The sequence below is a fragment of the Lathyrus oleraceus genome, chromosome 5 (assembly GCF_024323335.1).
Source record: "Lathyrus oleraceus cultivar Zhongwan6 chromosome 5, CAAS_Psat_ZW6_1.0, whole genome shotgun sequence".
Taxonomy (NCBI): domain Eukaryota; kingdom Viridiplantae; phylum Streptophyta; class Magnoliopsida; order Fabales; family Fabaceae; genus Lathyrus; species Lathyrus oleraceus.
Genome location: NC_066583.1, coordinates 8,520,845 through 8,540,711, shown reverse-complemented (window position 1 = coordinate 8,540,711; position 19,867 = coordinate 8,520,845). Strand labels below are relative to the sequence as shown.

Here is a 19,867-nt window from a genome sequence, read left to right as displayed (position 1 = left end):
CCCTTAGTTGCTCAAGTCCTAGTTACATTGTGTGAGTGATACATAAGTAACGAAAGGTAAATACTTGAGTTAGAATTGATTAGAAACTTTGTAGAGGTGAGTGGACCCATAGGATAGGAGAACTCACTGAGATTATTATCTCATCTCATTATCGTTGTTATTTTTCAAGTATTCCTTGTAGGTTGAATTCAAGAGAAGTTGTCTACTGATGTTTCAAGGGATACAATTATTGTGATGTTCCGATGTGGAGTTGTGTACAATGAATATATTGTATAGTTCTTATATTTTTATTGTTTCGGTTTTATTGTATGACATGTGTCATTCATGTTTTTGTTTGGACATGTGTATATAATGGTACCTCTAGGCTCTTATGTTGTATCAGTACCAAATAATAACACTTGTATGATATTATTCTAGATATATATTATACGGGTTGTTACAAGTAGGAACGACAAGAATTAGTGGAAAAAATTCAATTAAGATAAGGAGGAAATTACTTACCGTAAGGTGAGTATTTGGACAATAGGATGATGAGGGTTCTCTTATCCTCTCATTAGCAACAATGGTTTTTGGTATGTTAACCTTGTTTTCTCTATCGGTTGTTTTTGCTGTATTTTTGTATCTTTGGCCAAATGGAGTTTTCTTATCCCTTTGATCATTGACTTTATGGTAATATCTCAAAAGTATTATATATATATATATATATATATATATATATATATATATATATATATATATATATATATATATATATATATATATATATATATATATATATATCATTGGGATCAAATGATACCAAGGTGTCAAACTTAGTAACAAGATACCTCTGATAACTCTTTACCGCATATTTGTATAATAAAATTCATTGTTGGATTGAAAGCTATTATCATATATATATTAAAAGAATATGTGAATATGTGAATATTTTATCATTTCTTTACCTCTGATAACTCTTTTAAAAGAATATGTGAATATTTTATCATTTCTTTAAATTTCATATAGTTTAATTAAAGATATTCTAATAATTTGTTATTTATATTAAATATTTAATTTTATATTATTTTTGAGAAAACAATTAGTTTTATAGTGTTTCGGTAGTTTTATCTTGAGATTCAATAACAACACATAATTTTACTTTAGATTTGTAAAGTTATTATATATATATATATATATATATATATATATATATATATATATATATATATATATATATATATATATATATATATATATATATATATATATATATATATATATTAGTTAATATGCATCACCGACAACAGCGATCGACTATGGTATTTTGGGTCGTTCGAGAAATTTTGAGCGCTTTTCAATCATTTTGTTATTTTTCAAGTTCAGAGATTTTTTTTTACTTTCGTGTAACACTGAAGATAGATTGCATTATTTTGAAATTATATTTTTTTTTGAATAAAATAAAAGATTTATAGTTTTTATTTGAAAGTATAATAGAAAGAGAGATATTTTGGAGTAATGAAATTGAAATATTATTGAGAAAGATAATTATTTTTGCTGGTATTTTATTGGTGATATATGATTCATACTCGGAACCTAATTTTGGTGAATAACTATGAGTGATTTATATTTGTTTGGATGAACTATATTGTTTGACTAGTGGCATATCCATGCATGCATATACATTGGAGTTAGGTGAGACTTTGGTCCATTAGATGACCTCAGATCTATTCTGTGGAATCGTTGGTCTAGTTGAGAGATCATCGGCGGGTCTCATATCTTTTTAGTGAAGATCGTCACTTCAGATGAGGGACCGAAGGCCGTGGAAGAAATCAGTAATATACCTCTGATATCCACAAAAAATTGGTATCACATGCATATAGGTGATGAAGTTGGTGCATTATAGCATTGCATATGTTGAGAATGACATATGTGTTTGTATTGGTGTATGTGTTTGTGTATTAATCTCATTGTTATATTAGTTTGTCATCATGTTGCTAAATTTCACCATTATTACTTGTAAGTGTATTCTCACCCCTTGTTTATTTTGTTGGTTTGGCTTTGTGCAATGTTGTACAGGTAATTAGCAGGAGTGATAGTTGTGATGATCGTGAGATGGCTTTGACGCCCTCTTAGATTTTTTTTCTTTATTTAGTCGAATAAATACTCTGATATGTAACAATCGGGGTTTTGGGCGCTTCTATTTTATGGTTTGAGTTGTAACTCTCTTTTAGGGAGTTTTTTCAAAGTTGTCTTATTCAGACTTATGACATATTTTCATTTATCTTCCGCTGTGAATTATTTAATTATATGTTTATGTATGGGAGTTTTAGTGAAGTAGCATCCTATGTGTGATTTTATCATTAAAAAATAAAGCCTGGACTTTAGGGTGTTACATCGCCTAAGGGACACGATCGAAGTCTGGACCAAGAGACTTAATTTAAGTCTTGCTTGAGGTTTTAATCAAAGTCTCACCCGAGAGAATCAGCGCCTCGCATGAGGTACTTCGGGTCCTATCAAGCAGGCTCAATGTGTAATTTTTCCAAAAATACTTAGAGTCCCAGCGAACAAACTCATCTAAATTCCCCACCTGAGGGAATTGAAGTTTCCTCCTAATGTCTCTCCTAAGGGACGTGACCGAAGTCTGGCCCAAAAAACTTAACTTAAAGTATTGCCTAAGAGACACGACCGAAGTTTGGCCCAAGAGACTTAACGTAAAGTCTTGCCTGAGGGTTTGATCGAAATATCTCCCGAGAGACTGAACACCTTACTTAAGGTATTTTGGGTCCTACCAGGATGGCTTAATGTGTAAACTCACTTAAAGGACTTAGAGTCCCATCGAACATGCTCATATAAATGTCCTTCCTGAGGGACTTGAATTTCCTCGGATGGGATACAACCTAAAGTCTCGCCTAAGGGACGCGATCAAAGTCTAGCCTAAGAGACTTAATTTAAACTCTTGCTTAAGGGTTTGATCGAAGTCTCTCCCAAGAGTCTTAACGCCTCTCTTGAGGGGATTTAGATCCCATTAAGTAGGCTCAATGTGTAATCTCGCATAAAGGACTTAGAGTCCCATCAAATAGGCTTATCTAAATGCCCCATCTAGGGGACTTGAATTTTCCTCATGAGGGATCCAGTCTAAAGTCTCGCCTAAGGGACGTGACCGAATTCTGGCCCAAAAGACATAACTTAAAGTTTTTTCTGAGAGTTTGGTCGAAGTATCGCCCGAGAGACTCAATGCTCTACCTTAGAGACTTTGAGTGTCATAAGGCATGTTCAATGTGTAACTCCCCTAAAGCATTTAAATTCCCATCGAACATGCTCATCTAAATGCTCCGCTTGAAGGACTTGAATATTATTCAAACTAGATCATGCCTAAAGTTTTGCCTAAGGGACGCGACCAAAATGTGGCCCAAGAGAGTTAATTTAAAGTCTTTCCTGAGGGTTTGATCTAAGTCTCGCCTTGAGACTCAATGCCTCACATAAGGGACTTCAAGTCCCATGAGGCAGACTCAATATGTAATCTCGTTTTAAGGACTTAGAGTCCCATCGAAAATGCTCATCTAAATGTCTTTCCAGAGGGACTTGAAGTTTCCTCAGGTCGTATCCAGCTTAAAGTATCGCCTAAGGGATGCGACTGAAGTCTGCGCCAAGACACTTAACTTAAAGCCTTTCCTGAAGGTTTGATCGGAGTCTCGTTTGAGAGACTCAACGCCTCGTCTGAGGGGCTTTGGGTCCTATCAGGAAGGCACAATCTTTAATCCCGTCTGAAGGACTTAGAGTCCCATCGAACATGCTCATCTAAATGCCTTGACTGAGGGACTTGAAGTTTCCAAATGTGGGATACAGACTAAAGTCTTATCGGAGGGTTTGACCAAAGTCTCTCCCAAGATATTCAACGCCTCAGCTGAAGGAATGAGAATAAGTTAAAGCATTTAACCCTTTATTAAGTCTCGTGCTTGAGGGATTATGTAGTCATGTATCTGTAAAAGACCTACCAAGTGCGAGTGAATCAAGAATCGTGGCCTCCAGTAAAGGGCCAAGAACAGGAACATGATTACAGGATCGTAAAGAAGGAGAAAGCCAAGAATGCTAGACAAAAGATTAGAACTTATGTATTAGTTTTAAAATGGTATTGTCAATCATATAACTCCAGTGGTCTATTTTATTCTTTTACTATTTTTTAAGGGGGGCTTATCGATTAAATTCTAGAGAACCATATCTGAAAATTGTAAAGATTAACATTGTCAAATAATTTTCAGATACTTATTATATAATGTTACAATATGATTCTTAAAAATCTCACTTTTCAAATTTACACATTTTGACGGAGGAATTGAACACTTGCTCGGATGGAGAAACGCATACGGGTGTAGATTATAAGAAATTATTGGAGATGAAAGTATCTTTCATATAACATTATTGTGTTAGACGCAAGGAGCCCAAAATGATGGGTTATGATCCTAATTCTACATTTATTTTTAATGTTTTTTCTAACAAAGATCATAAATGCTTTAGGAAATAAGACCTACCCAATACAAAGATCCAATCCAAAGCTATTAGATTTATCACTTATTCCCAACACTACATTCATCGTCACTTACTGGGTTTATGATTGTGACACCCAAGTTTCCTATATCAGCCATACCCTAAAAGAGAGTTCAAAACAATTGAAATGATAAAAGAGATATTGTTACCTTGAAATGCTTGCATATTTTGAAGAATGAAGAGGAGAAATCACTAAAGACTCAGAAGGTACTTCGTAACAAAGATAGGGGATCAAAGAGCACGAAGGGTTGTGAGAATTCTAAAATGGTGATGAAGACGAAGAGGTTAACACTCTAAAGCAAAGAAAGCAAAATGAGCAACTACCTTCACTCCCTCAATATATACGCAATTACTGACGTTAGCATATTCATCCAGGAATAAAGGAAATGTTGAAAGGAATGTTCAAAGGCCCAAATTCGACCACAACTCCATAACGACACTCAAGTATACTCAAGCACACTATGGGCTTCGCCTCTTTTTCCTAGATGTGTAGGTCCACATGGAGTCCCCCCCCCCAAGTAGAATTTCAGTGACGAGACAAATATTTCATGCGCATGTTCCTAGATGTATAGGTCCACATGGAGTACTGAAGGAGAATTGCCATCCAAGGCGCAGCGGAATATAATAATTTCTCCATTTAGTGATCCTTACGAATGGGCATGATCAGTGATAGAATCGTTACCTCTTGTGGCGATTCAAAACTTTGGTGCAGATCTCTTGTAACGATCAAAACCTTGGATACAAATCCACGGAGCGATCACGAACGTTGAACGATGACAACGTCTCTACTCAGTCCACACGAACGGGTTCCTTCAATCTCAGTGCTAGCTGGTACGAATGAAGGCTTTGAGTGAGAGAGAGAGAGGGAAACGAAATTCCAAGTCTTCACTTGAGTTGAGTCTAAGTGATAATGCTTCTACCCAAGGGTTCTATTTATAGAACCACTTGTGTGGACTTCAATCTAAAAAGCCCACTTAAGTGTATTTTGGCCCATATCTTATAATATGCCAAAATCACTTAAGTATTTGGTACCTTACCATATTTCATATTCCACTTAAGTGCACCGTACCTTACGATGTCCCTTAGTTACTCTATCTCTCATCAATCCGTCCTTTGTGTGTGACCCTGTAGGTTTTCGCGATGTTGGCAATTATATTAAATCACGCATTTAACATAATAAACAGTGAGCGGTATCTAGCAACACATCACTGTTACCCAAGACACGAAAATGTCATGTGATCTGACAAAACCTCCTGTGATAATAATTATGTGTATAATTACCCCTTTGCCCTTATGTCTATATTGAACACAAGGTATATACCGTGTCATCCTTGTCCAGTTCAATATTGGGCCCATAGACATTTATCCTGTTACGCAGGATGGGCAAATTCCATCTAGGTCACTCATGTCCCTCAGCATGCTTCGTGGAGTACCCATAAACTGTCTTTATGGTTATCCAGTTACGGACAACGTTGGATCAGCAACAAAGCACTCGACTCTACATCTAGGATCCATAGTGGTTTCAGGTCGAAGAGTGGCATACACTATTATCACCATGAGAATAACTTATGACACTTTGCATAACTTTCTATATAGTATTCTCATAGCGGGTCAATCCGGTATAAATATTACTCTTAATATTCATATCTATGTTTAAGACTTGATAACTCTTTATCCATGATCCATGAGATGTGATCATCAGTCTACAAACATAATAGTCTTAATGCTTTAATGTTATCCCACTTCACAATAAAGCTCGACTACGGATACTTTAAGAATAGTGTCCTTATGTTTAATGTGATCTCATGATTAAGTCATACTTGATACATTAAACGGACTAACTATTCTAGGGACTTTATTAATCAAACATAATAAAGAAAAAGCCTTTTATTAATTAATAAATAATTCGATATAAGTACCAAAAGTATTGGCCTCATGTCTGAGAGTAAGGACTTGGGGGGCAGATGTTATGGGCTAGCCAAATGGATCAATAAGACTGACCCAATACGAATGACCAATCCAAAGCTCTGGCCACTAAAGCTAACAAACAAGTGTACTCTCGTTATGGAGTCCATCACTGAAGCCAGGGACCATGCTTATCTCGGCCGTTGGAATTCATTTAATGCTCTCACACACAAAGTATAATTCATCATATACTTATAAGTTTCTTATATTTGACTTCACTGACTTGAACGTTAAAGTGTTAACTTTGCAAATACACTCCCTCTAGACCTTCACCATTATATCAAAGATTTTTTAGGATGAATTTCATCAACCTAATATCAATTTTTTATTCCACGTCGAAATAATAAAATTATTGTTTAAAGTTTCGCAAAATAGTTATTTAATGAACAACTATGTATATCTCATATTAAAGTAATAAAAAACTTACATTTTTTCATAAAAACTTACTTCTTTAGACTAGTTAAACAAACAACAATTTTATTCTTACACCACTTTTTACACCTACATTATATTCACCGTTCACAAATACGATAAACACTAACATGAATCGTGATCAGTGTGTGAAGAGAATAAAACAAATTTGATTAATTTAGTATACGAAATTTGTTACTATAGTTTATAATTTGGTTAACAAATACTCAAATATTAAAAATAAATTTTAATAATTTTTTTTTATTAATGCAATATAAAATATTAGTTAATGAATAGATGAAATTGATTAATTACATAATTTTCTATTAGTCCTCTTTAATCCTAAAAAAATATATAATATATATATATATATATATATATATATATATATATATATATATATATATATATATATATATATATATATATATATATATATATATATATATATATATATATATATATATGAGATTAATTACTATACACTGTCAGTGGAAAAAGTTTTACACCGTCGATTCATCATCATCACCCGTTTGTATTACTTTATAGATTTTTAAAATAAAAGTCAAACTTCTTTTAATATCCAACGTGTATAATTAACTGATGGTGTAAAATCCTTTTATTCTGACAATGTATTTCAATTAATATCTCTCTCTATATATATTTAAATTATTTTACTTTTTTAATAAAATATTATTCACGGTATTGATACTGTTTACCGTATTGGTAAACAGTAACATATGTTTTTTTGGTTCAAGAATATCATTATTCTAAAGAAAAACGTTAAGTACATTGCCGCCATGATCCTGAAATTTTGTACTCGATCGTGTAAGTATGATTTGTCTTATAAACTTATTGAATAAACTGATTGTCTATTCTAACTACCATAGATATGGTAGGATCTTTTAGATAAGCAACAAAATTCCTTCATTTAATATAGAAAATCTTCGGAATTGGTTTGTCAAGTAGTAGCTCTTAAGTCTTAACATTTAATGATTCAATTCTTAATTACAAATTGTTTCCACAATTAGAATATGGATTAATACATGGCGTCTCTCACCAACGCACGAGCACGACGCATCTTAGCCGTTGACAGTGACCCAAGTATGGCGAAAAGTCATATGTGACCTTCATATGTCTAATAATTCTTCTTGTATTATAAGTTTGCCATGTAACTAATGTATGTAGAGTTGGTCCAATCAATCCAAACGTTCCGATTTAATTAAAAAATTAGTTTAAATTAAAATTATTATTATTATTATTATTATTATTATTATTATTAAAAATATAAATAAAAATATAATTATATTTTAATAAAAATAAATTTAATTATAATTATTTCGACTCTTGATCAATCTTATTTTTTTATATATTGGATTTCTATTATAGATTTTTTTAATTTATTGAATTGTTATTATAATATTTTTTAATATTATATTAATATTAATGAAAAATTAGACCTTCTAAAATTTGTGCCGTAGAGCCTCTTGATCCTACATAGATCAGTGAGGTATATAATTAGATTTAATTTGAGAAGTTATGAAAAATTTAAAATATTCCGATTACGAGGTCTAAATATAAATATTAACTATGAATTATTTTTTATATTTGATGCTTCAGATACTAGAAAAAAATATTTGAGGGGATAAAGTCATCTATCAAGATAAGATGACATTTCCATCTTATGTTATGTTCTATTATAACAATTCACGTACTCATATTCCAGAAATAGAGAAACAAATCAAAATGGAATGCACTAAAAATTAGCAATCTAAATGCTAAACTTTACTTTTATATTAAAAAACTAGTTTAGTTGATTCTTGTGAATCTAATTCTCCAATTCATGAAAATTTGGTTCAGTAAAATGGTTGATCTGTAAATCTCTAAAATAATGGAGAGAAATTACGCAAATTGGGCCATTGCAATCCCATTAAAGGGGCAGTTCCCCACCCAGAAGCTACTTTATCATATTTTGAATTCAATGGTTTCAATAAATCTCCTATAACAGGTTGTCTTGGATCATATCTAGATCTACCTCAACGGTTTGTATAGCCATAAATCCTGTTTTTTATTGAGATATGTTGACTTTGTATACCATTTCGTTGTAGATAAATGATATTATCCTATAGATCCATTGTAGTCTTGATATTATAGAATCATGGAAACAACAATCCTAATTGTCATTTCTATATTCGATTTAATTGTAAGTTTTATTGGATATGTCTTATATACTGCTTTTGGAAAACCCTATAAACAACTAAGAGATCCATTCCAAGAACATGAGACTAGTTGAAGTAATGAGCCCCCAATATTACAATATTGGAGACTCATTACTTCAATTGATATAATTAAAAATCATATTCTGTATTTAGTTGGAACTTTAGAGGGTTCTCTAAAAAAATAGCGAAAAAATTAATTCTTAAAGTCAAAACTAAGAGGAATGTATAAACCAATACTTCCATAGATTTGATCGTGGTTTACAATTATAACTTTCATACCTGTTTTGTGAGATTGTCTCCTGGATAAAGAAAAAGAATAAAATAAAATGGAATGATTGAAATCAAGATTTATCTAGTTCCATATATCAAATTCAAATAACAACGAAGAAATTGAATCGAAAAGGAACCAATATATTTCTATCAAACTCCGTGTTTTTTGTAGTTGGATCTCCAAGTTTATGGAATGCTCCAGCAAAAGCATCTTTGAACAAAATTCTAGCACCATATCAGATGTGCCCAAAAAAGAAGAACGGAGTAAACGAAGCATGTCCAAAAGTAAGTCAATCCCTTGGATTGCTACAAAAATCACCATCTGATTTTAGAGTAGCACGATCAAATTAAAAAAATTCACCAAATTGAGCACTTCAAACATATTTTTTCATAGTAGCATGATCACTATAACCGACTACATAGAATTCAACAGTTACACCTACTTAATCAACATTATACTTCGATTTTTTCCTTCGAAAAGGAATATTTGCTCTAACAATTTTGTCTCCGTCTACCAAAACAACCGAAAATATTTCAAAAAAAGTAGACATACGACGTACAAAAAGTTCACACCCCTCTTTATCTCTAAAGATAGGATGCCCTAATCAACCAACCGCTAAATATAAATATTAAGTATGAATCATAGTTTTAACACTTTAGAATCTATTTATTTGCTATATTTTATAATCCAGATACTAGAATAAATATATAAAAGGTTTGAAGCATGCATATATTTAAGGTTTCTCTTGTGATTATTTTGTCATTTACTTAAATGTGTATAATTATGTGAAATGTGTTAGACTATATGAAATTATACCTTGATGATAAGCAGTTAAAAATTGTAACTATTAGAGTTGAAAGGTTTGTGTTTTTGTATAAGATTCTTGAGTAATATTGTAAGTAGAGTTGTCAAAATGGATTACCCAATTCTAAACGGTCCGCTCTTGACAGATCTCAGTCATTTGTGAGGGGTAAAAAAAAACTATTATAATGTAGGTTCAAAAATTACTATCCGAGTCCCGTCCTATATATGGATTTTGGGCTATCCGAATCAAAAAAGATTATTTTTATAATTATTTTTTATACAAAAATTAAAATAAAACCTCATAATATTTATAATAAATTTAATAAAAAAATCACTCTAAATATAATATATTTTAAGTATGATATTATTTTTTATACATACAATAACATATTTTTAAATACAATACATGTTTAAATTATATAAATCAATACTCAAATATTTAACATAATAAAAATTAATATAATACTAAGAAATTGTGAAGTAAAACAAAACAATTCAACGTTAATTTGATTATATTAATATATAATATTTTTTTAAAAAAATTGAATAGAATAAAGATAAAGTTTAGTAAGGTGAGAAACATCAATGTATTATTTTTTGAATGAAACAAAATATATATATATATATATATATATATATATATATATATATATATATATATATATATATATATATATATATATATATATATATATATATATATATATATATATATATATATATATCAACTTATTTCAAGAATAAGTTTTTTATCTTACTCCAAATCATAACCTTTAAATTGAATTTAATCTAATGATTAATTAATGTTTTTACTTAATTATCCATTAAATTATATTCAATTTAAAGACTATAATTTGCAGAAAACGTGTATATATATATATATATATATATATATATATATATATATATATATATATATATATATATATATATATATATATATATATATATATATATATAATGGGTAACGGGCATTTTAGGCACTGGTTAAAAAAATCCTAAAAATATGACTTTAAGGTTCAAACTCTGTATTTTTTCGGGGATGGGATCAGTCCTATTTTGACGGCTCTAAGTGTAAGTGAGTCTATACTTGTTTCAAAATTGTTAATATGAGAGGAAAATTAGGTTTGTTGTTCCTTGCATATGTGAGAGATACCGTGTGCATTTGTAAACGAGCACAAAGGAATATTTGAGTTGTCCAAACTTTGTCTTATATAAGAGTGAATCTAAAAATAGAGTTTTTTATGTTGAATCATCAATTCTTTAGGGGTCGAGCATTTACATTTGAGTTTTTTAGTATGAGCAAAATATCTTGTGAGAGACTTATCACATATTTATCAAAAATCTTATGGTTATAGGTGTGTGAGTTCTCTCATTTATAAAATGTCCAATCCCCAAACTTGTTTCTAAACACTCCTAACTCGCACTTGTTTATCTCAACACTCCCCCTCAAATGTGAATTTATCCACAATGTTCTCCCTCAAGCGGAAGATCTTTCATCCACATACACATTTGTATCTCCGTTGACACTTTTTCAGTGGGACATGTCTCCTACCCACGATCATGAGTGGAGAACTTTCGATACAAGGAAGTTGGTCCTTCACTCGGATCAAGAATTTATGATACCATTGTTGAGTCATTAATTCTTTGGGGTCAATACGAGGGATCATTTATATTTGGTCCTTTCTTTATGAGCAACACAGACACTCCACATACTCACTCACTCACCACCTTAAGTTTATAGATGCATGGGTTCTCTCCCTTATAAAGTGTTCAATATCCACTTTTCTAATCAATGTGTGACTTCCCCCACACTTGTTTCTCAACACTTATAATTCACACTTCTTTTTCTCAGCAATAGTTTCGGTATATTAAATTTACAACCTACCAGAACACTGTGCAAAAGCGTTTCATTGAAAGTTACAATAAAATCGAAAGACTTTTCAAATGAGTTCTAGTTTGTATAAGTGTATAGAAGAGTTTTCAGATATCTTTCAGTGACCTAACAATACCATACAGGTTACTGATTCCGTTCCGGTTTGAAAAAAATGTATCATAAGAGTTATCAAAAGCGTTTCAGAATAAAGAATAATTTTGCAGGATCATAATACTTGAAAACGAGAGTGAAAAAAGTGTTTTTTTTAACAAATAAACTCTAAGGATATTTTAATATAAAAAAAATTAAACGTAAAAATAGGGGAATAAATGATAGACTATATGATAAAATTTTCTTAAATTCATTAGGCAATCAATCAATATTATTAATGATCGAATAATGAATGCCATTTTTTAAAACATCATTGGGACCATTCAACGAATCCAAACATAAATTCTATTTCAATGTAATTACCTGACTTTCTCATTGACTTCTTTGAAACTTAATTTCGGTCATAATAACATGTTTACAACAAAAAGACGAAATCAATATATTAAGAAAACGAACATGTACTGCATCAAATTTTGGAAATTTGAAAGAAAATACTTCAAATAGAAAACGAATAATGTATGAAAGTGGAAAGCATGGAATGCGTACAACCCACTCCAAGTCATACAGAAGACAGCAACCTTTTGACCTTCTAAACCTTTTATTAACATTAAAAAAATGAAAGTACAGCAAACTCAAACACATGTTACAATTTTCAATTTGTGTTATGAAGTACATGAGTACAATATTTTCTCAAAATTCAATATAATATATTTATTTATTAAAAAAAAATTATTGTATTTTAATAATTTTTTTAATTTTTTATAGTAATATATTGTTTTGAACTTTATAATTTAATTATTTATTCAAATTTTATTATATTTTTGGAAATGACTCACAAATATTTTAAGTCGGTGAAACATACCATTTATACATTAAACGAATACATATATATTATTAATTAATGTAATTTAACTTATTTTTAACATTTTAATAAAATGAAAATAATTATAATATATTAAATTTATTTTATTATAAATTTAACAAAAATAGATGCCATTGATGCAAGAATCAAGTTTTTTATATTATTTTAAATTTAAACATCAACATTAGTTTACACAAGTTATTGTATCACTCAATTATATTAGATTCTTTAAAATAAATATAAAAGAAATATTTATCATTGATTTATATTTAAAAACACATGACATGTCTCCGAAACTTATATAAAATTATATACTATAAATGTTTGACACATAGCAAAAAAATGTGCGTTATAAATATGTAAATAGAGTAATTAAATAGATATGAGAAATATAAATACATAAAAAATGAGCAAAATATTTGTCACAAATTAATATGAAATGTGGGAAAAAGAGTTTTAGTAAAAAAAATATTTATTGACTATAAATGTATATAAAATATATGAGACACATATTTATCTTTAATATATAACACAATATATAAAAAATATTTGTTGACTATAAATATATATATATATATATATATATATATATATATATATATATATATATATATATATAATATATGAGATGCATATTTATCTTTAATATATAACATAATATATATAAAATATTTGTTATAAATTTAATAATTTAAAAAATAGATCAAATTTGCAATTAATAAATATACAATTATGTCATAGATAAATATATTAAAAAAAGAGTTTAATTGAAATACCCTGACAGTGTAAAAGGATTTTACACAGTCAGTTAATCATAGACGTGAGATATTAAAAGAAGTTTGACCCACATAAGTTGGCTCCAACAAATCCTCAAGTCAAACCATACTTGTTTCTGCAACTTAAAACATACCATTTTGACCAGTAACAATAGAGAAACTCTGAAGGAAAAACATATCCAAGAACACCCGCGGGGGAATCTTTCTCAAGAGACCGGAGAAGGCAACCAATCTTATGTTCCACCATCCTAGATAAAACACTACTCAAATTAAATTTGGCATAAGCAAGAGATGCAATGCGAACATCAATTTTCCCCATTATCGGATCATCCTCATTACCTAAAGAGCAGGGTCTTGACCCAAAGCTAGCATTGGGCACATTCTGAGCATGAATGAGAGAATCTACCCCCATAGAAAATGTCTATAAGTTATGGATTCTCAACTCCGATATATGATAAAAACTTGTCACTATAAGATCAAAGGACCATGTTTATAGGTACATTAAGAAGAGTAGACATAAGAAAAAGGATGACCCGCGATGAAAATATGAGGAATAGTCGTAGTTGCTGGAACTCACGAACAATAGAAGAAGACAAGGAAGAGAAGCAAATTTTAAACGACAGATGAAGCAAAAGAGACATTTGAAAAATGATCCATTTATTTATAATGAGGTAAATAAGAAATGAATAACCCATATTAGAAAGTAAAAAGGCGATCAAAAGACAAAATTCAATCATTCCTTGAGAATACAAGTGATTCAGAGGCACTCAAATATCTTAAAGAGAAAATCAATGCCCTAACCTACGGGTCTAGAACCACACACTTGGGTGAATGACTAAAAATCTCAATGATGAAAAAGACATTTAATGCACTTGTTCTCCATTATTTTTATAACTGTTCTACGACTTTTCCATTTCTCCTTATGATCGGACATGATCGTAAGATATCGGCCACGACTTTGAAAGACTTATCGACTAAAAAATACACGACAAGTCTTGGGGACAGTTGTTCTACGCCGGCGAAAGCTCAACCATAGTCCAACTGAAATTATCCAACATATATAATTAATACACATGAAATTCAAAATACACTTTTATGATATCAATTTTTTACTTCATTCATCTTAGACCACGTAACTAATTTGGACGTTGGAGTGATAACCTTACAAGTCCATCTCATACCACGTTATGAAAGATAAACACCATCGTTTCAAAAGTTCAACCTCATCCTTGACCATTCCTTCTAATCCCAATTCGAAACAAGCTACAATATATTAAAATGATTATTCTTTTTCTTTTAATTATTACATTTTTTATGGAAATTATTACATTCTTATATAAAAAAAAACCTTAATATTTACAATTACTTTATAACAATATTTTATTTTTGAGTAAGACATTACTATTTTCCAAAGCTAGCTCTAGTTTGGACAAAAGAATTTCCACTAGTAAAGTGGCAGGCAGCAACAGAGAGTTCCGAACGGCGCACAACAAACAAACCGTCCCAAACTCTCTCATCTTCTTCTTCTTCTTCTTCATCACTCTCTCTCTCTCTCTCTCTCTGAATTTGCCGATTTCAACAATAGGTAATCATCGATTCCACCATGTCTTTATGCGCCTAATTTCAAATTCCATCTCTCTAATTAATTACGATAAACAATATTAATGATTATTATTATTCATACTTTGTGGGTCTTGACTTTGAATTCCGTTTTTTCAGCATTTATTTCGGATCCTTCTGACTTTACCACTCTGCTTAATCTCTTTCACCATTTTCCATTTCCTTTATTTATATTCATTCATCACTCTTTCACTCTCTAGCTCAATCGTTTCATCCTTTTTTTTCACGGCAATTTCGTTTCTCTTTTTCTTCCCAATTTGCTCTTCATTTTAGGTTAATACACTCTTTTCCCCCAATTCTCGTGTCTTCCACTCATTGTAATAGACTCTAATTCTGTTTTGTGGAGTGTTTTCAATTGAAATTCTAATTGATTATATGCTTTTAGTTACTGTTGCAGGTTGAGAGTTGTGGTATAGATCTGTATTTTCGGATGCAATTGGTGATTTGTGGCTGTTTTAGTGTGAGAAGCTGCAAGGTGTTGTTATTTCATAATGGGTGCTGCTTGTTTTGTTGCTGCTAAAGATAAGACTGTACAGAGTGGATCGACTAATGAGAATTCACATCGGAATATTCGGTGTTCGCCGACGTGGAGCTTTCGTTGGGATCATCGAGGAGGGCGTGTAGCTGGTGAAGATACTTCTATAAACTGGTTTTCTGATGGGAATAGCAGGAATGATGGATCGGAGAGTAAAAATGAATCGGGGCGTGTATTAGAGGAGGGAAGTCCGTTGCAGAACTGTCAACAGAATGCATGCCGAAAATCGCCGATTTCTGAAGGGACTGGTGCAAATGTTAGAGATTTAACTTCAGGTAACCTTCAAACAATTAGCTTTATGGATTTAACTTTGGATATAAACCAAAGTTTGAGATACCTGTCCACATTCTAAATGTCTAGTGGTAAATGCGAGGGGGTGTTGTTATTGGGCCACCCACATTTGTCCATGCTTTAGATGTTCAGTTTTGAAAGTGAGAGGGTGTGTTGAGGTCCCACATAGATTAGAGATACAACCAATGTGATCTTAATTAGTGGTGGCAAACGAGCATGCTGAACATGCAAAAGTTCACACAAAAAATCTAAGTGGGGCAGGCCACATTCTTGATGTCTAGTTGTAAATGAGAGGGGTGTTGTTATTGGGCCACCCACATCTGACCATGCTTTAGATGTTTGGTCTTGAAGGTGAGAGGGTGTGTTGAGGTCCCACACCGATTAGAGATACAACCAATGTGATCTTAATTAGGGGTGGCAAACGGGTATGGCCGGTGGACCGGGCCGTTTTGTCATTCTTAATCTTAATAATGCTTGGGCTATGCTTGGCCTTAATTACTATCTTTTGGTGTTGAGTTAGACCTAATGTCACAAATATATGTGAAGGATACGAATTAGTACTTGGTGACATACATTAAATTTTGAGACATGGTTATACCTTCTCAAATATACTTATATCAACATTAATCATTTTATTCCAATCCTACCCTCAAATTAATACCATATGATTTACTCTGACTATGTTTGGATATTGCAATGGATATTGCAAAACGAACAAAGCGGAAATGGGCGGAGCAGAATGGAATAAAGATGTCATTCCACTGTTTGGATATTTCATGACGGAATAGAGCAATTTTGTCATTCTGCCCAAATCAGAGGGTACAAAAAGTGATGGAAATGAAGGAATGGGATGAAATGCATTCCATCCGGTTCCGCTCCATTCCATTCTTTTTTAGTTAATCCAAACAATGGAACGTAAGTTTATACCATTGCATTCCATCTCTTTCCATTACATACATTAATCCAAACATAGCCTCCCAGGTCAATTATACTACACTGTGAATTTATGACAATGTTTAACTCTCAATAGTGAATAAGAGTGTTTTTGTAAGTTGTTACTTCCTCAGTCTCATATAAATATTATGTGTCTTTTAAGGTTATGCACACTATTTAAGAAAATCATACTTCTATGCTAAAATGAGTTCCATTTACTAAAGTCCCTTTATTAATAGTAGTTAGTTGGTGGAGTGGTTGAGTGATTTGAGCTACAATGAATAAGGGTAATAATAATTGTTTTCATAGGTAGTCTAAAAAGACAAATAGTATGAGAAACAGAGATATTCTAAATGAGACAGAGATATTCTAAATGAGACATTTAATATGAGATGGAGGGAGTACGCCCTTTCATTTATTTGCAATTTTTCTTAAGCTGTGTTAAAAAATAAAAACCTAAAGCGATATTTAGCTAGCTTTTGTGGGTTAAGTACAAACTCAAATTCTAAGATGGTCTGGGGGTCTGTTTTTATCCAATTAAAGCTTAATAAGAGATTTGCATCAAATAAACTGGACAAAATAATGACATTGACTGTAACCTTGTAATCATGATGGTGCTAATGATAGTCCATTATTTATGTTAAACTCAGTTAAATCTGACCATCTGAACCTTTCTACTAAGATTTGAACTATGTAATCAAAAGCTCTGCTTTATGTTAACCTGGCATACCATACTAGGCAGTCAATTCTGCCAAGTTTTTTTTTGTTATTTAGTGTAAGTATGGTATGACACTATTATGATGTAACTGATCCAGTAATTGGCGATGATTCTGTCAACTGGTTCCTTTATAGTATCTGACATGGTTATTCATGTGTATTGCAGATGTATCTATTTCAAGGTCTGTGTCTATTGATGCGAGCATGGAACAGGTGAGATTATACAGTGATTTTTTAAAGAAAAAGTTACGTTACATTTTTGCTTACTTGTTGTTGATATGGTTTCTTTTACACTCTCCTAACTAATAAATCACTTTCTAGGCAAATGGGTTGGGAGAATCATCATTAGCGTCTTGGCCATCACCATCACCTGCAAAACCATCATTGCATTCAACTTCATTGTCAGCATCTCCTTTATCATCCCAATACCACATGCTTCCACCTAGCTTTACCCCATCAAGGTGGCCTGGCCATTCCCCGGGACACCAGCTGTTATGGCCAACTTCTGATATTCGAATGCAAGCATGTAAGTCGCCCGGCAGCTTCTCTCTGTCTGAGGAAAGACCCGTGTTTCCTTCATGGAGCAACGGATCGGGAATGCGCTCCCGTGGGGGATCTTCAGATGGTTGGTCTATACCTGGCTTTTCAGAGCTGATGGGAACTCACCACAGACAAAGGTGGTCATTGGATAGCGAGTCCTTTGGTTCTAATTATGAAAGGATAGCTAGATCTGGCAGTTGGTTTTCAGCCTCGCCTGTTGATTTAAGAACATGTGGGTTTTGCTCAAAGGTTTTAAAGGAGAAGTCTCCTTGGAGTACCCAAAAGATATACACAAGTAATGACCTTTCTGTAGTTGCCATTCTTATCTGTGGACACGTCTATCATGCTGAATGTTTGGAGAATATGACAGCTGATATTAGTAAGTACGATCCAGCTTGCCCAGTCTGCAGCTTTGGTGAGAAACAAACTATGGAGTTGTCCAAAAAAGTTCTGAAAGCTGAAATAGATTTGAAGGCTAGAAACCAGACATTGGAGAATCAGGTTGAGTACAGTGATATTGAAAACGATGATTCTGTTGCGTTTGATAGCATTAAAGTGAAAGAACCTATAGGTAAAGGTAAAGGTCCTCGGATGGACTCCAGTTCTCGTGGGAGAAGCTCATTCGGGAAACCTTTTTTGAGACGACACTTTACATTTGGATCAAAAGGTTCCAGATCCACGATAGATAGTCACCCTACAAAAAAGAAGGGCTTCTTTTGGACAAAATCAAGCAAAGAATAAGCATCTTCTTGGTTGTTTGGAGGTTAGTTTCATTTTTTTCTTTGCATGCACCAATTTATCATAAGCATCCTCAGTAATTGCTATCTGGAAAGGCCTAGTAATTCTTTAGCTTAACATGATTCTTTTCACCACCTTTATAGCAGGCTCTACTCCATTGTTGATAATTTCTGCACCCTTAAAAGGATTATGGAGCATCTATACACTAATATGTGATTTAAAGAAAAATAGAGGCGGAAGTTACTCTGTAAAGAACACATACAAGTATCTTTTTGTGCTGTACAGGTTGATTTGTTTATTTTATGGATATGATTCATATATCCAAATGATGTTATGCCGTCGGTGATTCTTCTTGAATGTGGTGTCGAGGAATAGTAGTCTCTATACAGATTAATAGGCAATCGCAATACAAATTATTTTGATTGACTTTGGTTGGTTGCTTTTAATAAAAAGAAAGTTTCTGATCTGCTATCATCAAATTTGTGGTCCAGTAAATTTATTGGTGAGGTGATGAAGTCTTCTCATGAGAGGATCAAATCTGTGTTGTATGAATTCTTGAGTCTTGACATCAAAGTTGTTACCTCAGCCAATGACTAGAGAGTTCCTTCATGTTTTATTTATTGTACTTTCAGTATTCAGACATATCTCATCAAATTTCTTTTCTTCTTGCTTCA

General features: G+C 32.0%; 1 protein-coding gene across 4 annotated transcripts; it reads left to right on the top strand.

The window, feature by feature from the left end:
• The first annotated feature begins 15,222 nt into the window (after positions 1-15,222).
• LOC127083378 (uncharacterized) lies at positions 15,223-19,867 on the top strand. 4 transcript variants are annotated; one of them, XM_051023692.1, is made up of 5 exons: positions 15,223-15,404; positions 15,837-16,249; positions 18,082-18,128; positions 18,237-19,218; positions 19,337-19,867. In XM_051023692.1, exons 2-4 carry the CDS (start codon positions 15,931-15,933, stop codon positions 19,194-19,196), a joined length of 1,326 nt encoding a protein of 441 aa, XP_050879649.1. In that variant the 5' UTR covers positions 15,223-15,404; positions 15,837-15,930; the 3' UTR covers positions 19,197-19,218; positions 19,337-19,867. The 4 variants fall into 4 exon arrangements, with proteins under 4 accessions (XP_050879649.1, XP_050879647.1, XP_050879648.1 ...); XM_051023690.1 differs by having other exon boundaries at positions 15,825-16,249; XM_051023691.1 differs by having other exon boundaries at positions 15,224-15,404; positions 15,825-16,249; positions 19,340-19,867.